General features: G+C 50.7%; 1 protein-coding gene across 2 annotated transcripts in view; it reads left to right on the top strand.

The window, feature by feature from the left end:
* tenm3 (teneurin transmembrane protein 3) overlaps positions 1–18,501 on the top strand; it is a 223,434-nt gene extending 204,933 nt beyond the window's left edge. For both annotated transcript variants that reach the window (XM_076294042.1, XM_076294043.1), the window contains 8 exons: positions 1–64; positions 2,839–3,695; positions 5,844–6,019; positions 6,284–6,519; positions 8,357–8,653; positions 11,444–13,055; positions 13,549–13,679; positions 14,505–18,501. The exon at positions 1–64 is cut by the window's left edge and continues 91 nt beyond it. In XM_076294042.1, coding sequence (XP_076150157.1) covers positions 1–64; positions 2,839–3,695; positions 5,844–6,019; positions 6,284–6,519; positions 8,357–8,653; positions 11,444–13,055; positions 13,549–13,679; positions 14,505–15,260 — 4,129 coding nt within the window. In that variant the 3' untranslated portion in view covers positions 15,261–18,501. The remainder of the gene's footprint in view (positions 65–2,838; positions 3,696–5,843; positions 6,020–6,283; positions 6,520–8,356; positions 8,654–11,443; positions 13,056–13,548; positions 13,680–14,504) is intronic.
* The last annotated feature ends 320 nt before the right edge of the window (positions 18,502–18,821 follow it).

The following is an 18,821-nucleotide window of genomic DNA, read 5'->3' on the forward strand; positions in this document are numbered from 1 at the left end:
GGGCTCCAACGACCTGACCTCGGCACGGCCCCTCACCTGCGACACCAGCATGCACATCGGACAGGTAAGCACCGTCCACTGACCCAGGACCAGCTACAGGAGCAGGCGACTGGTCAGACGGCAGTCTGTGAATGAAGAAGCTCCTCCACACTCTATGCATGAGGGCAGGCCACATAGTGAGAGAAAGAGAGTAGAAAAGAGAGAGAGAGAGTGATGAGAGAGATGGTGAGAGAGAGAGAGAGAGAGTGATTGAGAGAGACAGAGTGATTTGGCCATTGAAAGGTGGCTGACAGGGTTAGAGCTCCACCTGCTGGTATCTGTGATATCACCTTGCCGTGCCCATCTTGCGATCACAACCAGTACTTTGTCTGATAGACATGCACACACACACGTGTGCACACACACATACACACACACACACACAAACTTTGTAGCTTCAGTAGGCTTTTAATCTATGGTGGTGCAGACTGTCTCCCAGGGCTTTGCAAGAAGCAGCAAAAATGTTGCTGAGCAAAACAAAAAATGAAACTCGGAATGATGTTAAATGCCACCCTATATGGGAGTGTGTGTGTGTGTATACAGTATGTGTGTGTGTGTGTGTGTGTGTGTGTAGTGCTGTAATGCTGGTCCAGTGATATATAATAAAAAGTGTAAGGTTTTCATTCATATGCTCTCCTCTCTTTGCCTCTAAAACAGAGGCAGAGCTTTTATCTGACATATTTTCCCACAGGGCATCTCTCTCTCTCTTTCTGTCTCTTTCACTCACTCTTCCTCTCTTTTTCTATCTCTCTTCCTCTGTCCCTCTCTCACCCCCCCCCTCTCTTTCTCGTTTTTTTTCTGTCTTTTTCCCTTATTTTTCTTGCAATAAACTTGCTCCCACTCTCTCTCTCTCTCTCTCTCTCTCTCTCTCACACACACACACACACACACAAATATAGTACGGATAAAGTGGCACTCGTTGGAGCACGCGGATGGAGCGGCTCCCGGCTGTCACCGGCTCAGTAATTGCAGTGGCTTTAGTGAGCCGGGCCGTGGATCGTTAAGAGAGACACTCCTCACTCCCCAGCGCCTCACTCCCACGCCCACGCCTAGCTTCCCACACCCCAGGGGTCCTGCCGCAGCCACAGGCGGCACATAGGTGCCCCAATCATTCGCCTGGATAAATACAACCACCCCACTGTAGCGCCGTGGCTGAGTGTGGAGCTCTCTGCCGGCTCAGAGACTGTTCCGGAAGGTCCCAGACTTCCATCTCTTTTCCTGTCCTCTCAGCTCTTTTGCTGCCCCTCACTAACCCACCTGTGAGGGCTGTCTGGTCGGAAATCAGTGCAGCTGGCTGTGGCCAAAGGGGAAGGGACCCCCCCCCCCCCCCCCAAACCCCTCAGCCATGCCCACTCACGTGCTCTCAGGAAGAGAGAGAGAGAGAGGGAGAGAGAGAGAGAGAGAGGGAGAGAGAGAGGGAGAGAGAGAGAGAGAGAGGGAGAGAGAGAGAGAGAGAGAGAGAGAGAGGAAGTAGCAGTGTGTGTCTGTCGTCTGCGGTGCGGTGTAAGTTTGGCCCTGGCTTCCATGTATAATTGAGTGTGTGAAGCGACAGGCTCCAGAGCAGACGTGAGCCGCCCTCCCTCCCTCCCTCCCTCCACACACACACACACACACACACACACACACACACACACACACACACACACAAACACACACACACACACACACACACTCACACACACACACACACACACACACACACACACACACACACACACACACACACACACACACACACACACACACACACACACACACACACACACACACACACACACACACATGGCGGCCCCGACGTCTCCCTGTGGGATTGAAATGCGCAGCAGGCTGGTACGCAGCTAAGCACGACGCTCATAAACACTTTAAAGCAAGGTCAGGACAGGACATATCATGATGCCAAAGCTGTCCCAATGCAGACACTCTCTCCCTCTTTTTCTTTCACTCTCTTTCTTTCTGTGTGTGTGTGTGTGTGTGTGTGTGTGTGTGTGTGTGTGTGTGTGTGTGTGTGTGAGAGTGTGTGTGTGTGTCTGTCTGTCTGTGGGTGTCTCCAAGGCCAAAGGCTCTGAAGAAGACCAGAACTAGATCTTACCACACGACCGTCCTCATACTCATTTCAGAAATAGAGGCAGGGCAGGGTGTGTGCGTGTGTGTGTGAGTGTGTGTCTGGGTATGTGTGTGTGGTTTTTCTTGGATTCTATCCAGAGCAAACAGACCTTACCTCACCCCGTCCTTAAACACAGTGTAAATGAGATCCAAGGACAATGTGTTTGTTTTGTGTGTGTGCGCATGTGTGTATCTGTGTGTGTGTGTGTGTGTGTGTGTGTAGCAGAATTACAAGACTCTCTAAAGACTACGCAGGCAGATTCTGACTTATAGTCAGTAAGGGACAAAGCGCATCTCGTTTAGATAAGAAAAGTGCTGGAGCCCTCTGCGTGGGTGCTTTTGTTTGTGTGGTTGTTTTTTTTGTTCAGCCAGAGACGGTTGCTTCCTTTAGGCAGTTAGGAGATCCATCCCGACACAAAATAAATGACCCTGGATTGAGCAAATTGAATAAAGCACAGCCGCACAATGTATTAAGCTCTGGAAGTAAAGGATTCTTCTTCATCAGTGTCACACTAAAGTGCAGAGAGTGAGCCTGTGTGTGTGTGCGTGTGTGTGTGTGTGTGTGTGTGTGTGGGTATAAGCGAGAGAAAGAATCTCTATATATACCTGTATGTGTGTGTGTGTGTGTGTGTGTCTTGTTATGGGTGAGCTGTCAGATCTCTGACCTTACCTCTGTCCTTACCCTTGTCCACTCAGGTGCGTTTGGAGTGGCCCACAGATCTGGCCATCAACCCCATGGACAACTCCATCTACGTGCTGGACAACAATGTGGTGCTGCAGATCACGGAGAACCGGCAGGTGCGCATCGTGGCTGGGCGGCCCATGCACTGCCAGGTGCCGGGCATCGAGTACACCATGGGCAAGCGCGCCGTCCAGACCACCCTGGAGGGCGCAACGGCCATCGCACTGTCCTACAGCGGCGTGCTCTTCATCTCCGAGACCGACGAGAAGAAGATCCACCGCATCCGGCAGGTGTCCACCGACGGCGAGATCTCACCGCTGGCCGGCGCGCCGTCGGACTGCGACTGCAAGAACGACGCCAACTGCGACTGCTACCAGACTGGCGAGGGCTACGCCAAGGACGCGCGGCTCAACTCGCCCTCCTCACTGGTGGTGGCGCCGGACGGCGCGCTCTTCGTGGCCGACCTGGGCAACATCCGAATCCGCGCCATCCGCCGCAACCGACCGCCCGTGGGCTCCTCCGGCCTCTACGAGGTGGCCTCGGCGTCCGAGCAGGAGCTGTACGCGTTCGACGCCAACGGCACGCACCAGTACACGGCCAGCCTGGTCACCGGCGACTACAAGTACAACTTCAGCTACAGCAACGAGGACGACGTGACCGCCGTCACCGACAGCAGCGGCAACACGCTGCGCGTCCGCCGCGACCCCAACGGCATGCCTGTGCGCGTGGTCGCTCCCGACAACCAGGTCACCAACGGCGGCCTGAAGACCCTCACGGCACAGGGGCAGGAGCTCGTGCTCCTCACTTACCATGGCAACAGCGGTCTCCTGGCAACCAAGAGCATTCAGATTGGCTGGACCACCTTCTACGAGTAAGCACCGTTTCTTTTTGTCATTGTTGCTTGGGGAGATGCTTTTGTTGATAAGGCCAGACTGCAGATGGGCGTTTGTGGGAAACCTGAGCCGGCTCTCTGGGTGTCTGGTCAGCAGTGCCGCTGAGTAGCGCAGCGCTCAGCAAAAGCACTGGGTAGCGCGCGCTGCAGTCGTATCAAAGCCGCAATTTCATCTCCCCACCTCGCCACATTCGCCGGTGCTTTGATCAGATAGACAGCGCCGCAGTCTCTCTCTCTCTCTCTTTTTCTTTCTCTCTCTCTCTCTCTTTTCTCTCTTTCTTTCTGCTCCTCCAGTGTCACACTATGTGCCAGCCGACTTTTCACAATTTGACAAACACGCGCGCGCACACACACACACACACACACACACACACACACACACACACACACACACACACAAACACACTCACACAGACAGGCAGGCATGCCTACAAAAAAAACGTTCTCTCACACACACACACACACACACACACACACACACACACACACACACACACACACAGACAAACACACATACACACAAAGTGAGACACACACACAGCCAGCCGCACACACACACACACCGACTGTGACAGACTGTTGGGACAGCATGTCTGTGTGCAAGACTCCGCGCGGCTATTGCCACAGAGACCGCCAGACAGGAAGTGTGTCAGCGCAAGGGCACAGTTTGAGCCATGTCATGCTGTACAGCTGTCACTGGGAGTGTGTCACTGGGACTGGAGTGGGGTGGGGGGGGGCATGCATATCTCTGTGCTAGGGCCAAACACCTGACACACACACACACACACCATGCACACAAGCAGTCATACACACACACACACACAAGCACACGGATACACACACACACACCAAGCACACAAGCACCCACACACACACACACACACACACACACACATACATACACACACACACATACATACACACACACACACACACACACACACACACACACACACACACACATACACACACACACCAAGCACACAAGCACACACACACATATACTGTACATACACACACACACACACACACACACATTCTCACTGAGAGCTGAAGCCCAGAGGGCCTGCTTTCAATCAGACATGAGCAGGTCCATCTCCCAATACACTGTTCTGATTTATTCAACTATTCAGTGTTCAATTTAACCGCTTGCTCATTTTCCGACACCCCTTCTCCGCTCAATTCAGACTCAACTCCGCATAGATTTTCCCCACAGCTCATTTCACTTTTTGTTCAGTCATTTCAACTTGACAAGCCCTCTCCAACCCCGCCATTCATTTCATCTAACAAGCACCGTCTCTTCACAGAAAAAGGCCCGTTCAGAGAAAAAGGCCCGTTCATTCAGACTCCACTCCACTGTTTCATTGATCCAATGTGGCCCCTCCACACTTAACTTCAACACGTTCACTGTCAGCTCAGCACCGCATTCAGCGAAATAATAATTCTGCATCAATCACTCCGCATCGTATCTGACCTTCAGGCTCACACTTGCCTCTCTATCACCATCACCACTCCAGAGACAAATGCCGGCGTTGGCGGCCATTTTGTGCTCAAGGAGCGCCACACACATCTCTGCTGCTTTCAGTGCAGAACAGGCATTGAGCCCTCCAGCAGGAAACATTGACTCCATGCCACCCACACTCCCCTACAGACAATTACACACATGCCACACACACACACACACACACACACACACACACACACACACACACACTCCCCCAGTGACCCATAATACACTGGGCCTAAGAAAATCAATCACATCCACCTCCCTCAGCGTGAGTGCGCTCAGGAGAGAGAGAGAGAGAGAGAGAGAGATGCAGGGGTCTCTGAGGGTGGCCCTTGCCTGTCTGTGTGTTTACATAGCTGTGGACCCAGGGGGTAATATATGCCCTACAGTACTTCTGGGCAGTGCAGAGGTGAAGGAGTGCCCACACAGAGGACAGAAAGAGAGAGAGAGAGAGAGACACACACACAGCCTGTAATTAGTGTGTGGTCCCTCACCTTACAACTGAACCAGGAACAGTCTGTCCACCCTCTGTCCTTTTATTTCCAGGGTGGAAAAACACAGCTTCTAATGTGTGTGTGTGTGTGTGTGTGTGTGTGTGTGTGTGTGTGTGCGCCTCACAGCTACGATAGCGAGGGACGCCTGACCAATGTCACCTTCCCCACCGGCGTCATTACCAGTCTCCATGGCGACATGAAGCCTGCGCTGACGGTGGACATCGAGACGTCTGGCCGCGAGGATGACGTCAGCATCACCACCAACCTTTCCTCCATAGACTCCTTCTACACACTGGTGCAAGGTGACCATGATGAAATGCCCAGCCCTATTCACACACACACACACACACACACACACACACACACACACACACACACCCATGCACACACACACACACGCACACCCATGCACACACACACACACACACACACACACACACACACACACACACACACACACACACACACACACACACACAGACTTTTATTCTTTACAGTGAAAATGTCATCTTATAAAATACCACGTTTGTCCCCTTTGTCCCCCCCTGCTTTGTTTCCTTCCATAGACCAACTGAGGAACAGCTACCAGGTGGGCTATGATAACTCCCTGCGCGTTATCTACGCCAACGGGATGGACACACACTACCAGACGGAGCCGCACATCCTGGCAGGGCCCGCCAACCCTACGGTGGCCCGGAGGAACATGACCCTTCCCGGGGAGAGCGGCCAGAACCTGGTGGAGTGGCGCTTCCGCAAAGAGCAGACGCGAGGAAAGGTCATCGTGTTTGGACGAAAGCTGAGGGTAGGTCTCAGCTCACACACACACACACACACACACACACACACACACAAAGATCTGTGCAGAATAAATCGGAGAATATAATACTGGGTAATTCTAAAGGAATTAGCATGAGCAAAGCACTATATCATTTATCAAAGCCAAGCTTGGTAGTGTGATAGATGGTTTAATATGTGTTGGCCAATTCCTGTGGTATCTTTGGCCAGTTGATGATTAAGTAGCTGGTAGCTGTGTTTGTCCTTACTGTTTACAAATGGAGATCCCCTTTCCGTTTGCCACTTGAAATTGAGTGCATACCACATTATTACAGCCCAGCTTTTATGTGCTCCGTGCATCCCAGTGCATACATACATATATTCATATAGACAATACAAAAGCACGTCTCTTCCCTTAAAGAGGCCTTGTTAGCTCGTCGAGTTTGTCATCGTGAATCAAGAAAAATGGCGATCAGTGGATTCACTTCTGAAACAAATGATTTTTAGCAACACGCTGACTAGTGGGTGCGATTTCTCAAAGTCTAATGTTTTTGGAACACGAGTCCCGTCATGGAAGGCCTCCGAGGGAGTTGTCAGATATGCCACATCCATATGCTAATGGCTCGGGGAGCGCTTGTTTATGTCTGGGCAAAGTAGTGGCTGTCAGCCGCGGGGACTGACACCAGCGACGGGGAGGCAAAGGCAGCGGCGTCGATCAGAGACTGTTTGCGGAGTCCGTTTCCATCTCAAACAGTCCTCAGCGCCACTTCAACCAAAAACACCCGTTTTCTTTACCCGCGCTCGATACAAACGCAGATTAGTGTCACCCAGCCTGGTGATTAGGGAAATGGGTGTGATTTTGTGTTCTCGTTGTGTATACTTTCTCTTTTTTTCTCTCAATTTCCACTTTCTCTCTCCCCGTCGTCTCGGAGCGTCTGAGCGTTTTGTCTCGTCTACATCAAAGGAGCACTTGAAGTGTTTTTTCCGGGAGGCGAGGGGGAATGGAGGTATGATGAGGAATGTCTCTGGTGGGCTCCTGAGAGGTTAATCTCCATACTGTGCCTTCGCCACTGTCTGATACACACACACACACACTCTCCGAAACACACAAACACACACTTACAACCACACACACACACATATACATAGACACATACATACACACACACACAAAATTACCTTCTCATCATTTCTGCAGAGGTTGCGCATTAGTGTAACCCACCCTGTCACAGCCCCCTGGACAACTTAGGATTGATTGTTTGTTTTTTTCTCTCTTACTTTGTTTCCATCCATCATCTGCGTCGGGGTTTATGAAAAAGCACTGTGGTGTGTGTTGAACTGTGTGTGTGTGTGTATGTGATATGGTGTGCATATCCTTCTCCCATATGATGCTCAAGCATCAGCCATCCCCATTTGTGCCAAACAAAGTGAGATGGAGAGGTGGTGGCTCGGGAGGGACACACAGAGTTTTGAGCGAGTGCCAGCGACACTCTCTGTGTAATGAACAGCCATCGGAGAAGCAGCTCATCAGATCCTCCCGCACTCGCATCAAGGTTCCTCTAAACGAGTTTAGCGTCGCACTCCAGAATCAATCAGATCGTCAATCAGGCGCCTTAAACAAACAGGCCGTCTGTCTGACAAATGGCACCGCATCTGACTGATTGACTTTAAGGACCTGTGGCAATCATTCATCATGTTCATTTTACACCATTTATTCTTATCTTATCTGTTCTGTTCTGTTCACTTCCTGATTTCTTTTTTTCTTTTTCTTCTCCCTCTTCTCCCTCTTCTTCTTCTTCTTCTTCTTCTTCTTCTTCTTCTTCTTCTTCTTCTTCTTCTTCTTCTTCTTCTTCTTCTTCTCCAAGGTCAACGGGAGGAACCTGCTCTCGGTGGACTACGATCGAACGCTGCGGACGGAGAAGATCTACGACGATCATCGCAAGTTCCTGCTGAAGATTGTCTACGACTCGTCGGGACACCCCACGCTGTGGGTGCCCAGCAGCAAACTGATGTCGGTCAACCTCACCTACTCCAGTACGGGCCAGGTGACCTGCCTCCAGCGCGGTCCCACCTCCGAGCGCGTGGAGTACGACAGCCAGGGACGCATCGTCTCGCGCACCTTCGCCGACGGCAAGACCTGGAGCTACACCTACCTGGACAAGGTGAGCAGGCCGAGGAGGAGGGTCAGCTAGCTGGACCTGAGACGGCTAGTGCAAACAGGGGAAGGATTCGGCTTGAGCACCATCTGTTTTTTTCTGTGAAGGAGCTTGTTGCAAAATGTCAAGTGGTTTTCAGTGCTCCGATTTCTTAGGCTATAGTCGTCCAGCACGTTTGCTCACATTTACTACTCTGTCTGTCCGTCTGTCTGTCTGTGTTGAGGAACAGAGGGACTCACATGAGAAGGTGACAAGCGGGTTCAAATGTTGACAAATCGGATCACATTCAGGGAAACTCCAGTTCTGGAGCACCGCTTAGCGCCAGGGAAAGTCGACTAGTCTTCATATTTCTCCTCTGAATGCACCTCATACGGCAGAAACATAAGCTCTTAAGCAGGCCTTTCAGCAGGGCCAACCCCCCCCCCCCCCCCACACACACACACACACACACACACACACACTCCCCCCACTACCCTTCTCCTCCAGGCCTTTGGACAGAGTCTCATTTTCTTAGGCCAACTGTAATTTAACAAAATATGATCCTAATGCTGTACCTGTCCAAGTTTGTAAAGCCAGAAATGCCACAGCGGTGCTGACTGCAGTCTGACCTTTGGGAAAGCCCCAGTGGACAAGCGCACAGCTGTGTCTCCAGCATGCAATAACCGCCTCCACTCCCGCACTTTATAGGGAGCTTAGCACTGCTGGCTCAGTCCCGGGCCGGACCCGGCGAGCCCTTGTGAGATGCGTACGGCGTCTGGATTTATTTGTGGAGTGCAAGCGAGAGTGTGTATTATTAATGACAGCGAAGAAAAGAGGAGAGTTATTTTGTAAAAGAAAAACAACAAATAATTGAGTCTCCCCTGAAAGCAGTGAGTGTCAAAAGGTTGCCAAGAATTATGGGGGCGGAGGACCTGAGAGGAGAGAGAGAAAGAGAGCACTGAAAATGAATTGGGATGGGAAATCTTTGAGTGTGTGTGTGTGTGTGTGTGTGTGTGTGGCTTAGGGGGGAGATGGCTTAGCAGGGCCTCCTAAAGTCAAAGTTATGGCTGCAGAAATGAGGCTCAGGGGAGTGGGGAGGCTTGAGCTGAGGTTTACAGTCCTGCAAAAAGCAGAGGAGATGAGAGAGAGAGGAGATGAGAGAGAGAGGAGAGGAGAGAGAGAGCAGAGGAGAGAGAGGAGAGAGCTGAGAGGAGAGGAGAGAGAGAGGAGAGGAGAGAGAGAGCTGAGAGGAGAGAAGAGATAGGGGGGAAGAGAGATTGAGGGAGTACATAGGACTCACACATGGGCGAAATCACAAAGCAGTGAAGTCGGCCAGTTAACACAGTTAACACACTGCCTCTGGCCCTGAACTCCTCATAATTGGGAAAAACCCTCCAAACATTTTGGCTCATGTGAGTCCGTTCTTTGGGAGCCCTGTGATCTGGATGGTTCAGAGATGAGCTCTTTGTTTTTTAAAATATCAGAGATGCCCCAGACGTGAGCAGCGTCTGAAAGTCAACTTTCCTGTCCACACATCCGTCGTCCACAGAGACAGAGAGAGAGAGAGAGAGAGAGAGAGAATAGAGGCTTGTTTACTTGCGGTGGAAAGTGAACTTTTTCCTCTGAAGAGCAGGGAAATAAAATGGAGTCCCCTGAGTGCATTAAAAATGCATGGGGCTGGTGCTCAGTGCTTCCGCCTACCCAGGTAGCGTGACCAGGTAGAACGCTATCAACACACAAACACATGCCACCCAGCAGCTTTGGATGCCACAGTGGAGTGACAGACACATGAAAGCACAGTCTATCACACACGCGTACACACACACACACACACACACACACACACACACACTCACACACACCCCCACACACACCCCCACTCACACACAGTTACACAGAAATACACACAAACCAAGCACACACAGAAGCACAAAGACTACTCTCCACTCACTCACTCAATCAATGCATTAGTACTGGAAATAGTTGCTCCCATCCCCTTGATCGAGGTTTGGTTGCGAGAAAGAACGCTGGATGAGAAGGTACAGAGCAACATACACACACACACACACACACACACACACACACACACACACACACACTTCCATCTCACATTGCGCAGGTCACTGTCTACTCAGGTGTTTATTTATTTATTTGTTCATTTATTCATTTGCTCCAGTGCTTATTTATAACCTGCCACCTCTCGGGCTGTTGCTTTGAATAAAGCTCAATGTGTGTGTGTGATAGCCGCTTTTTGTCACACTCTCCACAGCCCCTCTCTGTGGTCCTCCTATCTCACCAAGGCACGCCCACTCGGTGGACATGATCCACTAATCTCACAGGAGTTTGCGTTTTTCACTCTAAAAGCATCCCTCTTGATCCTCTTTTTGGTTTTTTTCTGGTGTCCATCAAAAGTCCCTCTTCTACCTTTAGGCGATATTCAAAGTAGGTAATTACCTGTTGTTTGCCTAAGTAATCGCAACGCTCAGTGGAGCTTAGCTTATGAGATAAGTATAGACACGGCATGGGGCCCGAGCCAGTAATTGCGGCTCACTTTAGAATTACACATCTGAGTGCATTAAACAGGTCTGCGCTTAGACATGCCGGGGTCAAGGAGAACTCAATTAAGGGAAGAAATTGTTTCCCAAATGGAATGTTAATACCTGCATTTACAGCCCATTTGCATTTTAAATGCTTGTTAGTGTAATTAATTGTTCTGTCCCCCCCCATTTTCTCTGCATTTCTTTATCTCTCTCTCTCTCTCTCTCTCTCTCTCTCTCTCTCTATCGCTCTGCTTGAACCCCCTGTCCACCTCTCCAGTCCATGGTCCTGCTCTTGCACAGCCAGCGGCAGTACATCTTCGACTATGACATGCAGGACCGTCTGTCGGCTATCACCATGCCCAGCGTGGCGCGGCACACCATGCAGACCATCCGCTCGGTGGGCTACTACCGCAACATCTACAACCCGCCGGAGAGCAACGCATCGGTGACGGTGGACTACAGCGAGGACGGTCAGCTGCTACGTGTGGCCCACCTGGGCACGGGCCGGCGCGTGCTCTACAAGTACCGGCGTCAGAACAAGCTGGCCGAGATCCTGTACGACAGCACGCGCGTCAGCTTCACCTACGACGAGACGGCCGGCGTGCTCAAGACCGTCAATCTGCAGAGCGAGGGCTTCATCTGCTCCATCCGCTACCGGCAGGTGGGCCCGCTCGTCGACCGGCAGATCTTCCGCTTCAGCGAGGACGGCATGGTCAACGCGCGCTTCGACTACACCTATGACAACAGCTTCCGGGTCACCAGCATGCAGGGGGTCATCAACGAGACGCCGCTGCCCATCGACCTCTACCAGTTCGATGACATCTCGGGCAAGGTGGAGCAGTTCGGCAAGTTCGGGGTCATCTACTACGACATCAACCAGATCATCTCCACGGCGGTGATGACCTACACCAAGCACTTTGACGCGCACGGCCGAATCAAGGAGATCCAGTACGAGATCTTCCGCTCACTCCTCTACTGGATCACCATCCAGTACGACAACGTGGGCCGCGTCACCAAGCGCGAGATCAAGATCGGGCCCTTCGCCAACACCACCAAGTACGGCTACGAGTACGACGTGGACGGCCAGCTGCAGACCGTCTATCTCAACGAGAAGATCATGTGGCGCTACAACTACGACCTCAACGGCAACCTGCACCTGCTCAACCCCGGCAACAGCGCCCGACTCACGCCGCTCCGCTACGACCTGCGCGACCGCATCACGCGCCTCGGCGACGTCCAGTACCGGCTGGACGAGGACGGCTTCCTGCGTCAGCGCGGCACCGAGATCTTCGAGTACAACTCCAAGGGCCTGCTGGTGCGCGTGCACAGCAAGGGCGGCGGCTGGACCATCCAGTACCGCTACGACGGCCTCGGACGCCGACTGGCCTCGCGCAACAGCCTCGGCCAGCACCTGCAGTTCTTCTACGCCGACCTCAGCTACCCGACGCGCATCACACACGTCTACAACCACTCCAGCTCGGAGATCACCTCGCTCTACTACGACCTGCAGGGCCACCTGTTCGCCATGGAGATCAGCAGTGGCGAGGAGTTCTACATCGCCTGCGACAACACCGGCACGCCACTGGCCGTCTTCAGCAGCAACGGGCGCCTGCTCAAGCAGGTCCACTACACGGCGTTCGGCGAGATCTACTTCGACTCCAACCCGGCTTTCCAGCTGGTCATCGGCTTCCACGGCGGCCTGTACGACCCGCTGACCCGCTTGCTGCACTTCGGCGAACGGGACTACGACATCCCGGCCGGCCGCTGGACCACACCGGACATCGCCACCTGGAAGCGGGTGGGGAAGGACCCTATGCCGTTTAATCTGTACATGTTCCGCAACAACAACCCCGTCAGCAAGGTGCATGAGGTCAAGGAGTACGTCACAGGTGAGGTTACACAAAAGGCTGATCAAGGAGTTTTTATTCATTCATCATGTGGAGAGGTTTGGAGACGTAGTCTGGCTACATATGAAAGCACATTCTCGGGGAAATAGGGAGCCTTAGTTTTCAAAGCGATACTGTACTTTGGATTGTAGGATGTAATTAGAGGATGTGATATGAAAACATTCATCTTTAATCAAAGGATCATGGCATTTTGTGCGCCTGCTAAAATTGAGTTCAAATATGTCGGCCACTTTTTTATTTTATTTTTGGAGCGGGATAGCTTTGTTTGTGCTGGCAGAGCTGTGAACAGAGGTTTGGATGTTTGCCCCCAGGCTTCCTGTCAAGTTAGGTCGGCTTACCAGAAATGTCACACTGCCAGACTCCGCCAAGATTAGACATTCATGGTTTGGCCATTAGGAGCAGTGCTAACAGAACATTCTTGAATGACACTAATTTTCCATGTTGGTTTTTCCCTCCCTCCTTTACTGCACCGCAGATGTCAACATCTGGCTGGTGACGTTCGGGTTCCATCTCCACAATGCCATCCCTGGATTCCCCATCCCCAAGTTTGACCTGACGCAGCCTTCGCTGGAGATGAGGAAGAGTCAGCTGTGGGATGACCTGCCGGTGTGTATGACCATCTGCCCCTTTCGTCCATCCCTTTTTCATTTCATTATTCCTCCGCAGTTTGTTTATTCTCTCTCTCCTTCCCTGACTCTTCCCATTTTCCCATTCCCTTAGCCAGGGCTCTCAGACGCTTGTCTGCGTGGCTGGAGCTACGTGTTGTTTTAGCCTCCTAAGGCACACATGGAGAAGTAGCAAACAAAGTCAGGGTGGTCCTCAGTTCAGCCAACAGAGAGCCCAATTATCCCACGCTAAATCATTACCAGTTTGGCTGGAAATAGGGTCATTATCCGCCAGCGTTTCAAGTGCAAATGAGTCAGCTTCTTGCCGTAATTGTCCTAGCATGACAGTCGCATTACTGTGTGTAATTAACAAGCTGGACTCAAAGCACAACATTCTCGCATTCTATCAAAAGTAATACCCCTCACCACTTCTGTTGTCGGTGGTGTTGTTGTGTTTGCTGAATTTATTTTCCCCCGAAAGTCCCTTTGGTAATAAGCAAGTTCTGTCAACTTTTATTCTTTGCCCCCTTCAAGCTGACACTAAGAAGATTAAAAGAAAAGAAATTTACCAACTTGCGCTTTTGTTAGACATTTGAAGATGTTTTGTATACCATTATCCAACTCAATGCAGGCACCCTGCTGCCCATTCTTAATGTGTCTACTCTTTCTCTCTCTCTCCCTCTCTCTATCTCTCTCTCACTCTCCCTATCTTTCTCTCTCTCTCTCTCACCCTCTTTCTTTTTCTGTCTCTCTCTCCCTCTCTGTCTCTATCTCTCTCCCCCTTTTTCTCTGCTTCTCTCTCTCACTCTGTCTCTCCTCTGTGCAGTCTATCTCTGGGGTGCAGCAGGCCGTGACGCACCAGGCCAAGGCGTTCCTGTCGTTCGAGCGCATGCCGGAGATCCAGCTGAATCGGCGGCGGCCTAGCGGGGAGCGTCCGTGGCTGTGGTTCGCCACCGTCAAGTCGCTCATCGGCAAGGGCGTGATGATGGCCATCAGCCAGGGCCGCGTGCTGACCAGCGCCCTCAACATCGCCAACGAGGACTGCATCAAGGTGGCCACGGTGCTCAACCACGCCTACTACCTGGAGGACCTCCACTTCACGGTGGAGGGCCGCGACACGCACTACTTCATCAAGACCACGCTGCCCGAGAACGACCTGGGCATGCTGCGGCTCACCAGCGGCCGCAAGGCGCTGGACAGCGGCGTCAACGTGACGGTGTCGCAGTCCACCACGGTGGTGAACGGGCGCACGCGGCGCCTGGCCGACGTGGAGCTGCAGTACGGCGCCCTGGCGCTGCACGTGCGCTACGGCTCCACGCTGGACGAGGAGAAGGCGCGCGTGCTGGAGCAGGCCAGGCAGCGGGCGCTGGCCCAGGCGTGGGCGCGCGAGCAGCAGCGGGTGCGCGAGGGCGAGGAGGGCGCGCGGCCCTGGACGGAGGGAGAGAAGCGGCAGCTGCTGAGCAACGGCAAGGTGCAGGGCTACGACGGCTACTACGTGCTGTCCGTGGAGCAGTACCCCGAGCTGGCCGACAGCGCCAACAACATCCAGTTCCTGCGCCAGAGCGAGATCGGGAAGAGGTAACACGACGGCACGCGCGCGGCCTCATCTCCCGCTCCACGCCTGCCCGACGACCTGCCGGACTCCCTCGTCCCCCCTCAACCCCCCACCCACCCACCTGTCACATATCCATCCGCCAAAGAGACTGTTGAGCTCAACCCTCCCCCTGTCTGTGTCCTGTACACAAACATGTTTAAATACACTCCCACTCTCACATCCAAACACACACACAACACTCACACACAAAGACATATACAGATACATATTCAGATATATATGGAGCCTCGCTGTTTCAGAAGACCATAGGAGGCTTCAAGCTAGCGCCTTGTGTAGGGTCATCTCAGTCTAACGCAGTTACCATGTAGAAAATGTCTCGATTTTAAAGCAGTAAAATGACCCAAACATGGCCTGGACCAGGACAGTCTGAGTCGTGGTTCACGTTTGGCCCGCTTCTCTGCGTGGAAGTGACTACGGACTTCTCCTCAGAAGAACAAACCAAGACTCTTCACTTTGTAAAAGTTGAAAACAAAAAAAAAAACTTCTCTTTCTTTCTTCATTTCTTTCTTTTTTTTACTGTCAACCTTAGAGGTGACCTGCTTCAAACACAGAAAAAAGAAGGAGAAAAACAAAGCAGACGGACGATTTGAAGTGTTTACATACAGTAACGCATACCACTGCACTTCTCCGGAGTGAGAACACTCCGACAACGTTCATATCACATCCCCCGGCACGTCCTGATTGGCTGACCTAATAGGAAGAGACGGCTTAGGAGAGATGGGAAAAAAGCGAAATCACTTGTTTGGTTGGCGGGTAGGGCAGTTCAGCTCTGTGTGGTGTACAGCTGCGAGCTACACAAGTGAAGCCATGCGGCTCTCTCTCCGTGGGAAGGACACTCCTTGGAGTGATGTTCACACTCTCGCGCCTGCATCCGAGGGGTCCTGTGGGGCCCGGGCCCCGAGCCACTGGGCTTAGGGGCCACGTCCATGATGAGGTGCGGTAGAGGCGTAAAATAGAATTCAAATAAAAGAGCGACATGTGAAAGAATAAAAAGAATCATATCCAATCGAGCTTTTAACTGAGACATGAGAATAATCTTTATGGATTTTTTTTTTTTTTAAAGATGAAAGAAAGTAAATCCAATTATCCGTATTTCAATATTAGTCTCAGAGAAAGTAATTTATGTACAGTGTTTCTACTTTAAAAAAAATAAAATCTTAAAAATAGAGATTTCCTCTTGTCATGCATTACTGTTTATACTTTACATATTTTATCCTGTTAGAATTTATGGTAATGCTATTCAAGATAAGTATCAGACTGTACTTTGTCATTCATTTCTGCATTCAGGCTGGAAGTTTTTTTTTTCTTATCCTCTCTGTATCTTGCTTTTTTTCTCTCTCTTTCCTGAAACTTTGTTTGGCACTTACTGTTTTTGGAAATTGTCCATTAAGTCGTTTCAAGCTCTCTATGCCTTTATAGGAAATCGTTTGTGATAGATACTGCAAACCAGGTCTTTCAGAAGAAGACACAAACAAACTTTACATTCGAGTCAATATCTAGCCTGGTGACCAGCGTGTTCGATTAGCAAACAGTGTTATTCTCTTCAGGCTGCATTTGTGTTGTTTTTGTTTGCTTTATCCTCCAACTCTGCTTCGCACGTCGACATGCCCTATTGCAAAGATTTTCTGTGTGAGTGTCATAGTGCTTTTGCCTTCTGTGTGTGCAGGAGAGCATGTGCTGATATGACCAGCCAGTTAACTGCTTGCCTATAGGCACAAACTGAGCGAGTGAATGCACCAACATGAAAACACGAAACATCGTCGAGCAGGCCACTTAACGCATTCATAACAAATCATGATTAATGTAGTCTAACAAGCCCCCAAAGGCCAGTTATCACACCGTGTCATGTACAGACACAATCGTGTCAAACGCATGATTAGCCCGAATGCGGGCATGATCAGAGGGATGAGGAAGAGGAGGTGACCTCTTCCACACTTCGGCTAAGCCAGTGGAAGGTGGATAGGAAGGAACACGAAACAATGTGCATTAGGCTGGATATTTTTTGGACATAACCTAAATAGCAAGTGAGTGTGATGTGAAGAGGTCGCCAGGCAATGTGCAGGAGGATCAGGAAGCAGCAGGAGCGAACTCGTCTTCACGGTGCTTAATACTCGTCTCTTAACACGCTGTCTCTCCATATCTCTCTCTCCCCTTTCTCTCTTTTCTTCTCTCTCTCTCTCTCACTCTCAGCCGGAGGGAAAAACACACACTCTTAGTGAGAAGACAGAGAAAGCTGTAGAGAAAGGGAATAAAACTTTTATACAGTCATGCTCATGATGTTTTTCTTTTTTGGTGGTTGCAACTTTATTTTCTTGCGAAGGGGATTTTGACAGCTCACACTGTTTGAAGTCAATAACTCTGACAGCAAGCCTCACATCTCTGATAAGTCAGGACTCCAGGTCTGACTTTAAACAAATACATCCCTCATTTAGAACACCAAGTCATAATGGAATGGCTCATTCTGTAGTAAAGGCGATTTTTGTTGTTTGTTTTTCGTAAAACACTCTTTAAGATTGTACCAGTTAAAAAAAAAATGTATGGACTAACGAATGAGAAAGTAATATTTCTGTTTTGTTTAGTGTTCATTTTGTATCTGTTTGAATTTCATCTTTTTTTTATCAAGTCATTGAATTGTATTTTTCTATTGGTGTATGACCAGTTTGACTGGGTCTTTGAGAAGGAAGCAATGTTAGGTTACTACGCTTGTGTGATTATTTCTGTTCTCTCTATCTGTGTGTCTGATTCTCTGTGGTATTATTGGCTGGGCCCTGCCGGGGTCATGCGCTGTGTTTGAACAGAAAGGACAGTGGCCATTCTCCTCCTGACTGACCGTTCTTTAGCCCCCTCGCCTTGCCCGAGCGTGTCTTCGTATTTGAGGGGTGACCATACAATCAGTATTCTTATGCGATTCTGGTTCTCAAGGGCTCTCATTTTGACCCCTAGACCCCTCCAGGCTCCCATATTTGACCCCTAAGTCCAAAGGTTATTTGAAAAGAAAAATCACTCTGTTTCGTTCAGGCATTTCAATGCATGTCAATCATGTCAACTTCATCTTAAGGCTTACAGTGAGCTCCCTGAAATCTGGAGAAAAAAAAACATTCTGTCGCCGTTTCTGTGTCCTGAGAACTGGCATGCAGTCATGTGAAGTAGAGTCCCTCAGCTCCAGGGCCCAGTGGAGGGAGGCTAGGGCAGGAGGAGGAGGAGGAGGAGGAGGAGGGGGTGGTGGACGAGGGCTGAGCAGTCCAACAGGGAGAGGAGAGCACCAGGATGGGCAGGGAGGTCCGCTTTTGTTTGACTGTCATTTGCATGCCTACAATGTAAAATGCCCATGGCCACTCCGTCAGAGAAGAAATGTGTATCTCATGACTTGGACCCCTCATGTCAGCACAATAAAAAAATATGTAGGTTAGAGCAGAGTGGGGCTACGTTCTGTATAGGAAATATTGCACTATAATGTCCATAGTGTAATTGCATTGCTTCGTTTGATTTATTTACCTTTAAGTGCTAGTCAGGTCACGGATCAGGGTG

This window comes from Alosa pseudoharengus, unplaced genomic scaffold (assembly GCF_046254945.1).
Source record: "Alosa pseudoharengus isolate Yale_2024_CS ecotype anadromous, Long Island Sound unplaced genomic scaffold, YU_APseudo_1.1 YU_APseudo_1.1_scf_2, whole genome shotgun sequence".
In the NCBI taxonomy this organism is placed as follows: Eukaryota; Metazoa; Chordata; class Actinopteri; order Clupeiformes; family Clupeidae; genus Alosa; species Alosa pseudoharengus.